The following is a 12,935-nucleotide window of genomic DNA, read 5'->3' on the forward strand; positions in this document are numbered from 1 at the left end:
GGCAGCTATTCCCTTTGAGGTCACTTGTAATTCTCCTGGGGTATGACTGAAGGCTGAAAAGAGCAAGATGACAAACTGCATTAAGAAATTATGGTTAGGTGACACCATTCCTGGGTGTTAAAAACCTGTGGATTGCAGCAGGTTCAGTAAATGCTGGGAGTTAGAGATGAAAAGAATGAGTAGGAAAGGCTGGTGAGATCAGCCTTAATTTCACAACTATTAGCACTCAGGAAGGGGGCAGAGGTGATATGCTCGGAAAGTTTGAGAAAGTCCACGGCAAAAGAGAGAAACAACTTTGTGAATTCAAGTTCAAGATAAAGGGTTGTGAATGTAACCTAATCCATCACTCAAAACAGCCTCCCATCCACCAACTCTGTCCACATTTCCCGCTGCCTCGGCAAAGCAGCCAGCATAATTAAGGACCCCACGCACCCCGGATATACTCTCTTCCATCTTCTTCTGTTGGGAAAAAGATACGGGAATCTGAAGTCGCATACCAACCGACTCAAGAACAGCGTTTTCCCTGCTGCTGTCAGACTTTTGAATGGACTTACCTCGTATTAAGTTGATCTTTTTCTACACCCTAGCTATGACTGTAACACTACATTTTGTACTCTCTTGTTTCCTTCTTTATGAACGGTATGCATTATCTGTATGTGCAAAAAACTATAATTTTCACTGCACACCAGTGCATGTGACAAAAATAAATCAAATCCAATTTAAAAAATATCTCTTGACATCAATAAAATAATAAATGAAATGTAACTAAGGAAAGGGTCCTGTTGCTTAGAACAATATAAATGGTAGAGTTGCTGAAAATAAGTGACATATTTTAGATTTAATAGACAACAGCAATGATATTGATGGTGGTGCCAACAATATTTGAAGGCATATCTTACACTGGATCTACACACTAGATAAATTGTAAACAAAGTTGACAGTTTTGTTTGGTGCAGTTGAACAAGGATTTATATCGCAAACATAAACTGGAATAAAGCTAAAAGCAATTGACGATAAAATGTAGATTTCTCTCTGAGCGGGTAGAAACCGATAATCTGTTTAAAATTTAGCTCCATACTTATCAGGATCAGTGATTATGACTGAAATAAACTTTTAATGTGCCACACACAAAAGAACGGCATTTCCCATAGAGACTGTGTTCACCCCATTAATTCTCACTGCCACTGCCACCAGCTGAATGCAAGATGATAAAAGACTACTTGAAATGTCGTGGGAAGATCGAGGGATGTATAGCTGGCTTGACAGATATTAACAACAGCTTTCAAAATGTATTCAGCTTGGATTCTGTCAGACTACATTAAGCATTTAAATCCAGTAATTAAAAAGAAAACATTTCTCTTGTAACACTCTGGACCCATTGAAAAAATGGCAGCAAATCTTGTAATAAGTAATTCTCTTGTTTTGTACTTGTCGTTTGGAAAAACTCCAATCATTTGGTGTTTTGAATTTCACAATTCTTCCACTTTGCAGTGGAAAGTGCTCCAGTAACTGTGGTGAGTGGGCCGAGTCCTGGGCACCTTGTTTTCCAACAGCTTATTTCAAGGTCGCGTTTGTTCCTCTAAGTCAAGGGCCATGACCCATAGAGCGGGAAGACCACCAAGACGGCAATGGGTAGGAGCAAAATTGCAATCTCTATCAAGACTTACTGATTAACTGACACCAATTTTGAATTTTAAATAAGTTGTAGATAGCGAGAGGATGAAGATTGAGCGAGTTAAGAAGCCGCACAATCCCGAGGTCACAGGAAGAATAAGCGAGACAGTGTGACAAATTTCCACTTCAATTGTGTGAGGATTTGACAAGGTTGCAATCCTTACTCTCATCATTGTGAACGTCTTGTGTGACTGACAAAACTTTTAGCAATGCAACCATTTAAATGATAAAGCTCGCTTGGGCAGGATTGTTGCAGGCTGAATGGCCTCCTTCTACACTGTAGGGATTTTATGATTATCTGAAAGTAATCCAACCCAAATGGGTCTTCTCTCAGCTTCCACTAGATCTTGTAATATCTGATTAATATTACTTTAACTCTTTGTTAATTATTATTTTCAGGACACTGACATAATTTACATGAAAATCTTTGGTTTTGAATATACATCATATAAATGTGCAAAAGTTGCACCAGGTTTTTCTGTGCTTAATCACATCTCAAATGGTACTATTGCATTGTCTTTGCTAGCACAAACTGAACTAATTACCGGGGTGCTGGCTATAACTGGCAGTGCTGCAAGGTGAATTGAAAGCATAACACACTTGACACTTTAAATAAGTTAAGAAAACAGGACACCTGATTGTCCACACGATTAAATCAGGCTGTTAGTGAAAAGAAACTGAAAAACAAAATGTGGGTTGACAGGGAGGCAGGAAATATTGGGAAATGAACCATTTTAGGTTATTTTGGAATAAGCTGTCACAAAGCAGCCATGGCACAAGTTTCAATTCAGGCCTTGCCCTCTTAAGCAGGAATAGTTTTGGTCTTGAGGACACACAGGCAGGAACGGAAAACAACTAAAGAGAAAAACAATATCCTGTAATGATATCTTTAAAAAAATGGCTTAAAAAAAACAGTGCAGCTGCTGGTCTTTCCTGATAAATAACTGGTGGCTTTTGGCGGTTTATATTTGTACTCTGAGCACAAGGCATGCAGCTCCCGCTCCAAAACTGGGACTTCTGTCCACGCCCCAATTTATCACATTTATAACAAGGCAATTTGAGCAATTTGTTCAACAGCAAAATAAAACCGAAGTTATTGCACAAAATCGAAGCTGACATATCAATATTGCAGCTTCAGTCAAGAGAGATCCCATTAACCACTTAGCACTGGGCATTGGTTTTGATCCCTTATCGTCTTTTAGCAAAGAGAGGTCCTGTAATCCAGGTTAAAACCAGGTAGTAACAGCATTATTTCACCATAGCAACCAGAAATTCTGACATACAAACTATCATTATGAGATAAGCTGCAAAGGAAGTGGCCTCTTGTGTACCATTAAAGATGGCAGTAACAGACAGATGGGAATCACCAATTTTATGTACAATGTTGACTTAGATTTTTAAATCTGGCAACAGCTTTAGCCGACCTTTAAGATGCTCTTGATCCAGATCCAGATCCGGTCACAAAAGGTCTTTAATATAAAATCAATGCTTCATTCAGTCTGTCTGCTGTCATCGTTATCGTATCTTCTCTCAGATGTAAAACTCGCATCCAATGACAGTTTGTAATTATTACCAGATCTACAATCCTTTCAAATCATATCACAGGAGCTCACACTAACTGTCAGATGATTGGTTTATAATATCAGCTCCATCCTATAATCCACACTATTGGTCACTGGTTTTAGCAGCTGCTCAGTTTGCTGCCTTCCATCATTAACAACTGCTCGAAGCTCACTAACTGCACATGAATGAGGCCTGAGCTTAGTTTGGTCCCCTTCTTAAGTGCAATCCCAAAATACCTTTATTTTTTCTGATTTGCCACACAGTGCAAGGGCAGCAAATCAGTGAAGTGTACAAAGTTTCATAGAATTCCTACAGTGCAGAAGGAGGCCATTCAGCCCATCAAGTCTGCATCAACCACAATCCCACTCAGGTCCTATTCCCGTAACCTTGTATATTTACCCTGCTAATCCCCAGACACCAGGGTCAATTTAACATGGCTGATCATACTAACCTACACATCTTTGGACTGTGGGAGCAAACTGGAGCACCCAGAAGAAACCCACGCAGACAACATGCCAACTCTACACTGACACTGACCCGAGGCTGGAATTGAATCTGGGTCCTTGGCACTGTGAGGCAGCAGTGTTAACCACTGTGCCACCACACTGCCCTGAAGAAGAGAAGTGCAGGGTGGAGCTTAAGAAAGCAATTAGGAATGCAAAGAGGGCATATGAGAGCACTTTGGCTGGTAAAAGTAGGGGAAATCCCAAAATATTTTATAAATATATCAATGATAAGAGGTTAACCAAGGAAAGAATCGAGTCCATTAGGGACCAAAGGGGCAATCTGTGGGTGGAGTCAGAGGATATTGGTAGAGTGTTGAAAGAATATCTCACATCTGTCATCACCCAAGAGAATGAGTATGATGGAATGGAATTCAGGGGGAGAGATTGTAAAGTTCTTGGGAAAACTGATGTGGGGAAGGGCAAGGTGTTGGAGGACAAGGGCCGGAGGCCTTAAAAAAATGAATAAATCTCCAGGTCCAGATGAATTGTGCCTTAGGAAGCAAGGGAGGAGATTCCAGGGGCTCTGATCCAAATTTTCAATTCCTCTCTTGCCACAGGGGAGGTAACAGAGGACTGGAGAACAGCTAATGTTCAGTTATTCAAGAAAAGTTGTACAGTTAAGCCAGGTAACTATGGGCCAGTGAGTTCCATATCAGTGGTAGAAAAACTATGAGAGAGACTTCTGAAGGAGGGGATCTGTCTCCACTTGGAGAGGCAGAGCTTGACCAGGGATAGTCAGTATGACTCCATCAGAGGGAGGCCATGCCAAACAAATTTGATTGAAATTTTTTGAGGAAGTGGCCAGTTGTGTAGATGAGGGTAGCGCAGTTGATGTAATGTAAGTGGATTTCAGCAAAGCCTTTGACAAGTTCTCACATGGGAAATTTTGTAAAAAAGGTAAGTTCACATGGGGTAATTTGATAAAGTGGGTTCAAAATTAGCTCAGTCGTAGGGGACAGAGGGTGATGACAGAAGGCTGCTTCAGTGACTAGAAGCCAGTGTCCAGTGGCCGTACCACAGGGACCTGTGTTAGGTTCCCTATAATTCACCATTTATATAAATGACATTGATGACTATGTGAGGGGTAGAATGAGTAAGTTTCGGATGACACAAAGATTGGACGGGTGGTTAACAGTGAGGTTGAGCATCATAGGCTACAAGATAGAAATGAAATGGGCAGACAAATGACAGATAGAATTTAACCCTGAAAAGTGTGAGATGATACACTTCAGAAAGAGTAATTTGACAAGAAAATATTCAATGAACGGCAGGACACCAGGAAGTTCTGTGTTTGTCCACAGATCTCTGAAGGCGGAAGGGCATATTAATATGGTGGTGAAAAAGGCATATGGGACAATAGCCTTTATCAGTCGAGACATAGATTATAAAAGCAGGGAAGTCAAGTTGGAGTTGTATAGAACTGTGATGAGGTCACAGTTAGAGCACTGTGTGCAGTTCTGGTCGCCACATTATCGGAAGAATGTGATTGCGCTGGAGGGGGTGCAGAGGAGATTCACCAGGATGCTGCCTGGGATGGAACATTTAAGTTATGAAGTACTGGAGTACTGAAAACTGAGGGGGGGGGGGGGGGGGGGGGGCGACCTGATCGAGGTGTTCAAGATTATGGAAGACATGGACAGAGTGGATAAGGTGCAGCTGTTCCCCTTAGTTTGAGGGTCAGTCACGAGGAGGCATAGGTTCAAGGTGAGGAGCAGGATATTTAAGGGGATTTGAGGAAAAACATTTTTACCCAGAGGGTGGTGAGGGTCTGGAAACTCTGATCTCTTGTGATTGGCAGGAGAATTATCATATCAGAAGAAGATGACTCCTCAAATCACTGAGAGACAGTCAATGGGACGTTGTCTTGATGCTCTGAGTTTTACAATAAACTGTACTTCAAAATTTGATTCAAAATTCCCCCTGGAAACCACTAATGATTTGTTTTACCTGGTGACCGCAGGGATGGAGATATCCCAGGTGTTGACATGTCTCCATGGATTCAGTGCATCGATGGGGAAATTCCCTCAAATGTCTGTGCAAAACATTGCAGTGAACGGCACCGTTAAACCAGCCGTTCACCACGTCCCACAGATGCTGCACACAATCTTCATTTGAGTTTAAAAACAGAAAATGCTGGAAAAACTCAGCAGATCTGGCAGCAACTTCAGAGAGAGAAAAAGAGGCCGAAATTCTCCTATCATAGCGATCGAGACTGAAATTTCATTTAAAGGCCAGTTGAGCTCGGGAGTGACTTTCTGGTCTTGGGGAATGTGCGTCTGAAGGATCCCGCCCAGAGTTAATTGGTGGGATTCTCTCATCCCAAAACCGGAGAGTCCCACCTGAGGCCAATGGACATTTGAGTGTTCAGCCCCAACGCCCACTACAATCTCTGTGGTGGACAAGACCGGAGACTTCCCCCTAACGTTTTGCCATGCATCAAGAAAGCCCACCAACGCCTCTACCTTCCCAGGAGATTAAGGAAATTTGCATGTCAGCTTGGACTCTGACCAACTTTTACAGATGCACCATAAAAAGCATTTTTTCTGGTTGTATCACAACTTGGTACGGCTCCTGCTCTATTCAAGACCACAAGGATCTACAAAAGATCATGAATATAGCCCAATCCATCCCACAAACCAGCCTCCCATCCATTGACTCTGTCTACATTTCCCACTACCTCAGCAGAGTAGCCAGCATAATTAAGGACCTCACGCACCCCAGACATTCTGTCTTCCACCTTCTTCCATCAGGAAGATACAAAAGTCTGAGGTCACGTACCAACTGACTCAAGAACAGCTTCTTCCCTGCTGCTGTCAGACTTCTGAATGAACCTACCTTGCATTAAGTTGATCTTTCTCTACACTCTAGCTATGACTGTAACACTACATTCTGCACCCTCTCCTTTCCTTCTCTATGAAAGTTATGCTTTGTATAACGAGCAAGAAACAATATTTTTCATTGTATACTAATACATGTGATAATAATAAATCAAATCAAATCAACTCCGATGTGATTCTGCCCAATATGAGTACTGGACCAAACCTGCTAGGGTTTACCCAGGAGTTTCTGTTTTTATTTCAGATTTCTAGCATCCACTTTAAAAGCATTTTGCTTTTATTTAATCTGTGTTTGTTGCTCAGGGAGCCTCTTCTGTTTTATATCAGAACCCAAGAGATCATCATTCACATATTCTGAAGCAGGGGACTGATTTCTCTTATGTTTCTGCATATTGCTATTAGGTTCCAGTTTCAAACCTTCATCCTCTGCATTCTTTCCTTCTGCATGTCACGCAGTGGATCAATTTCTCATCAAACTATTTATATATCTGCATTGCAATATCATGCAATTAAAAATTTTAGACAGGTGTCAACTGGATTCAAAAATCGTGAATGTAAAGATGTTTGCTTAATCAAAATATACTTTAAACCTGAAAAATTAAGCTAGTTATTGCCTGTGAGCTAGTAACTGAATAGTTAAAAGCAAAATACTAGAGAAATATTCTGCAGATCTGGCAGCATCTGTGGAGAGAGAAACAGAGTTCATGTTTCAGGTTGATGGCCTTTCAGAAGGTAATGACCTGAAACATTAACAATGATTATTAAAGTGATCTATTTCTATGAAACACGAAACACTGGTGATATCGGTTAGTGTTAGAGAGATTTAGGATAACCTGACACTACAAGATTAATAAATCAGGATAGACTAATTTAGAAAATGAATATAGTCACAAAGTTCCAGGAGTAATAAAGGTACTGAAACCAAAAGAGAAAATGCTGGAAAATCTCAGCAGGTCTGGCAGCACCTGGAAGGAGAGGAAAGAGCTAATGTTTCAAGTCCAGATGACTCTTTGCCAAAGCTAAAAGGCATAGAAAGTAAGTATCTCCCACTTTCTATGCCTTTTAGCTTTGTCAAAGGGTCACTTGAACTCTAAACATCAGCTCTTTTCTCTCCTTACAGATGCTGCCAGACACGTTGAGATTTTCCAGCATTTTCTCTTTTGATTTCAGATTCCAGCATCTGCAGTAATTTGCTTTTATTCAATGTTATAAAGGTACTGTTTTGCAGAGAAACACATATAACCATTGTTAGAAAATTTAAACATGTATTTTTAAATATTCTGTATTAAAAACATACACTTTGGCCAACTACAGACTACCCCAAGGTATAATGGGATAAAAACTGAGTAAGGCGAACCATACTCTAAGAGCCATACTGCCATAGAGCACAGTTTTTAATCAGTACAGGATATAGAAAGCACAAATTTCCCAGATACTGGACTGAAATAATTCAATTTCTTCTGATAAGAGATTGCTCAAGCAAAAGAACCCTTGAACTCTATGACCTGCATAATTGAAGTTGCTAAAGAAACAGTGGGAAAGGTACCTTTGAACTCTACAACCTATGTAATTGGGGTTGTTAAGAGACAGCAAATTCTACGGACCAATGAGTTCTCATGCTGCCAGAGAATAGGATGTTATTGTCCCAAGTAAATAATTCATATTATAAATATCTAATAATTCATGATTGGAGCATCCAGTTAAGATGAAAATAAGACGGGCAAATGATTTCTGAAAAATGTATAATTGTAGTACGTCTTAATAATGTAATTTAGAGTAATTTGAGTTGCCTCAAACTTCTCTCCCTCATGTGTGGATCAGACCTGGGCAAATAAAATACATCTTCAACCAGAATTTACTGTCTCTGTGTATTCTTTGTATTTGCATGAACTATTAATAAAGAGATATCTGCCGCATAAAGCCAGCATAATATATGGTTCACTGAAAAAAATCCCTACAGTGTGTCTCAAACAGAAAGTAAATTTTATGCATTTTATTACCATTATACTTGGCTTGTGTCTTAACTCCATTATAACATTTCAATTCATAATTTTCTGTATCTTGTTCAATGTATCCTTCAATGGGGTAATTTTTCTACACATGATGTATATTGCTGTCTGCTGAAGGATTACTGTTCCATGTTGTCTCACCAGTTTCAGAGTAGCTCAAACATTTACAGTACAAAACATATCATTTTTAACCATAAGGGTGTGGAGAGTCTGCAGAAGGATCTAGATAGGCTGGGCGAATGGGCCAGGAAATGGCAAATGGAATTTAATGTTGGCAAGTGTGAGGTGGTCCACTTTGGTAGGAAGAATGGTAGGAAGGACTATTACTTACGGGGCGAAAAACTGCAGCAGGCGACGGTGCAGAGGGACCTCGGGGTCCTTGTGCATGAGTCGCAAAAACCCAGCTTGCAGGTGCAGCAGGTGGTCAGGAAGGCGAATGGGATGCTGGCCTTCATAGCGAGGGGGATTGAATATAAAAGTAGGGAGGTCTTGCTGCAGCTGTATAGGGCATTGGTGAGGCCGCAGCTGGAGTACTGTGTGCAGTTTTGGGCGCCGCACCTGCGCAAGGATATTTTGGCCCTGGAGGGAGTGCAGAGGAGGTTTACTAGGCTGATACCGGAGTTGAGGGGATTGAACTATGAGGAGAGGCTGAATAAACTAGGCTTGTACTCGTTAGAGTTTAGAAGAATGAGGGGAGATCTCATTGAGACGTATAAGATGGTGAATGGGATGGATAGGATAGAGGTGGAGAGACTCTTCCCGCTCAAAAAAGACAGCAGGACTAGGGGGCACAGCCTCAAGATAAAGGGGAGGCGGTTTAGAACGGAGTTGAGGAGGAACTTCTTCACTCAAAGGGTGGTGAATCTCTGGAATTCTCTGCCCGTTGAAGTGGTGGAGGCTGCCTCGCTAAATATTTTTAAGAAGCGGGTTGATGGGTTCATGATAAGAGAGGGGATTAAGGGTTATGTGGAGAGGGCGGGAAAGTGGAACTGAGCCACAACAGATCAGCCATGATGTTATTGAATGGCGGGGCAGGCTCGAAGGGCTAGATGGCCTACTCCTGCTCCTATTTCTTATGTTCTTATTTCTTATGTTCTTATGAAACATTTAAGAATTAAAAATGGACGTAGTGTAGAATGCTGATTCTCTACTAGCTCCACTCATATTACTACCAAAGACCAATTCTATTCCTTCTGTTTCTTCAGCTTCTTGTCTAGTCTGTCCTTGGTGATTTTTATTTTGTGCGTTGTACATTTTAAAAGACTAGCTGCTTCACCAATCACCTTCCCTCTTTCATAAACCCGGGTGTAGGGATTTTCACAATGACTGCATTGCTCAGTTTGATTCACAGCTCCTCAAATAATGAGGCAATCTTTGCTGACAAGTGTTGAGTAACATTCTTGGCACACAAGTGCAAAGAATGGCCACCAAAAGATAATCTAACCCAGTTTCCTTTTGACATTTAATGGTGATGTCTACACATTGAAAGCTCTTGCTCAGTAATGGTGGTGGCCTGAATCTAGAGTATTAAACCAATGTAAAACAATTCAAAATGTAGAATAATAACATTCCCGCTCTAATCCTTTATGTCAAATCACAGTGACACAGATAAAGTTCTTACCACTGAAGTTAATTTTGATTAAGTGCTCTTTGTATAACTTCTTTCCATCCAGTGGCATTATGGCATCACAGAGTCTGGTGGTGTTCGGGCACAGTAGCCGTTGCATTCTGTGTAAGGCGTGTGCCATTGAGTACACTGCATTGACAACAAACATTATCTTTGTCTCTTGCTCATAGTTGGAGTTGTTGATTGACAGCCGCCTGTCGCACAGCTTTTGACGCGATCGACTGCTTTGTAGCACGCACTGGAATTTCTGTTGCCAGAATGCTTTAAACCACGGGTTGCGTTTGTTGGTGTGAGGGTGGAGGCCTTGAAAGTACTTGTCAAATGGCTTAATGGGGTAAGAAGCAAGCTCAAGGGTTATCGCACCATTGGCGACATGCTCATTTCCCTTGACTACAATGTCCTGAGCTCCCCATCCATCACTGGCAATCCAGGTGAAACCAGAAACATTCAATCGGCTAGCCGCAGCCAGAAGCTCTTTGGCATCATCACCTCGTGTGAAAAGTACAACGATCTTTGCGTTGGCTTTGTTGAGCAGTTCCTGTATTACGCCATCGTAGGACTTCTTTGTGGTGGAGCGGCCGAATTTCTCTGACGTAGCAATGCAAATATTTCGAAGCCGCGCCTCATGTTCAAAGGCTTCGATTCCAGTTTCTCCATAATCGCCTTCCGAAGCGACGGTCGACACATAAGTCCAGTTGAAGAACTGCAAAATTTCCGCCATGGCCTTAGCCTGATAAAAATCAGGAGGTACGGTTCTTGCAAAGTAATCGTAGCGGCTTTTATCGCTGAGTTTTGCGCTCGTTGAAGCATAGCTGATCTGAGGAATCTGGAAGAGCCTAAGCAAATTTGCTACCTGTAAATAATGTTAAATAGATATTAAATGTAAATCAATGAGAAGATGATTATTTTAATGCTGTTCAACTTGCTAAAACAGCCTGCATTTATACAGCACCATTCCTCCAAGCTGCTACACAAAGACATAGGAACCAACGTCAAGTCAAAGGAAGAAATATCAGGAGTGGTGACAGACTGCTCGATCAATGAGGTTGGTTTTAAGAAGGTTCCTAAAGACGAGGGGGTTGCAGAAATGGAGGGGTTTAAAGGGAGGAACTCCAGATATGAGGTCCAGATAGTTGCAGGCACAGTTAGTAACAGTGAAGAGGTGACAACATGAGAAGTCTGTGTGGGGAGAGGGGCCTTTTTTTTTTGCTGTGAACGAACTACTTACCCCACTAGCATTAACAAAAGGCTTAGAAGCAGAAAACATAGAACAGTACAGCACACTACAGGCCCTTCTGCCCTCGATGTTGTGCCAAGCTTTGTCGGAAACCAAGATCAAGCTATCCCACTCCCTATCATTCTGGAATGCTCCATGTGCCTATCCAATAACCGCTTGAAAGTTCCTAAAGTGTCCAACTCCACTACCACAGCAGGCAGTCCATTCCACACCCCAACCACTTTGAGTAAAGAACCTACCCTCCTATATCTCCCACCATGAACCTTATAGCTATAGCCCCTAGTAACAGCTACATCCACCCAAGCAAATGATCTCTGGACATCTACTCCATCTCCCTCATCATCTCATAAACCTCTATTAAGTCACCACTCTAAAGAGAAAAGCTCTAGCTCCCTCAACCTTTCCTCATTGACCTACCCTCCAAACCAGGCAGTATCCTGGTAAATCTCCTCTGCACTCTCTCCAACGCTTCCACATCCTTCTTATAATGAGGTGACCAGGACTGCATACAATATTCCAAATGTGGTCTCACCAAGGTCCTGTACAGTTGCAGCATAACCCCACGGCTCTTAAACTCTAACTCCTGTTAATAAATGCTAACACACTATAAACCTTCTTCATGGTTCTATCCACTTGAGTGGCAACCTTCAGAGATCTGTGGATATGAACCTCAAGATCTCTGTTCCTCCACATTCCTCAGAAACCTGCTGTTGAACCTGTAATCCGCATTCAAATTTGTCTGACCAAAATGATTTCCCTTGCACTTATCAGGGTTAAACTCCATCTGCCATTTTTTGGCCCAACTCAGCATCCTATCAATGTCTCTTTGCAACCTATAAGACCCCTCCACCTCATCCACTACTCCACCATACTTGGTGTCATCAGCAAATTTACTGACCCACTTTTTAGCCCCCTCTTCCAAGTCAGTGATAAAAATCACAAATAGCAGAGAACCCAGCACTGACCCCTGTGGTACACCGCTGGTAACTGGCCTCCAGTCTGAAAATTTTCCATACACCACCACCCTCTGTCTATGAGATAGCCAGTTAACTTATCCAATCAGCCAAATTTCCCTCTATCCCACACCTCCTTACTTTCTTCATGAACCTACCATGGGGAACCTTATCAAGCACCTTACTAAAATCCATGTATACGACATCAACTGCTCTACCTTCATCCACACACTTAGTTACCTCCTCAAAAAATTCAGTCAAATTTGTGAGACAAGACTTACTCTTCATGAATCTGTGTTGACTATCCCGGATTAAGCTGCATCTTTCCAATTGGTTACACATCCTATCCCTCAGGACCTTTTCCATTAACTTACCAAAGTAAGACTAACTGGCCTATAATCACCAGGGTCATTCCTATTTCCTTTCTTGAAGGGAGGAACAACATTCGCCACTCTCTAACCCTCTGGCACTATCCCCATAGACAGTGAGGACCCAAAGATTAAAGCCAAAGGCACTGCAATCTCCTCCC

The 12,935-nt window shown here is 41.7% G+C and overlaps 1 protein-coding gene across 1 annotated transcript in view; it reads right to left on the reverse strand.

Annotated features, from left to right (window-relative positions):
- Window positions 1-12,935, reverse strand: part of grm3 (glutamate receptor, metabotropic 3) — a 177,731-nt gene that overhangs the window by 52,042 nt on the left and 112,754 nt on the right. Inside the window, exon 4 of the mRNA XM_080207112.1 lies at window positions 10,211-11,069. Coding sequence (XP_080063238.1) covers window positions 10,211-11,069 — 859 coding nt within the window. The remainder of the gene's footprint in view (window positions 1-10,210; window positions 11,070-12,935) is intronic.

This window comes from Carcharhinus amblyrhynchos, chromosome 19 (genome assembly GCF_965287045.1).
Source record: "Carcharhinus amblyrhynchos chromosome 19, sCarAmb.v2.hapA, whole genome shotgun sequence".
Lineage (NCBI taxonomy): Eukaryota > Metazoa > Chordata > Chondrichthyes > Carcharhiniformes > Carcharhinidae > Carcharhinus > Carcharhinus amblyrhynchos.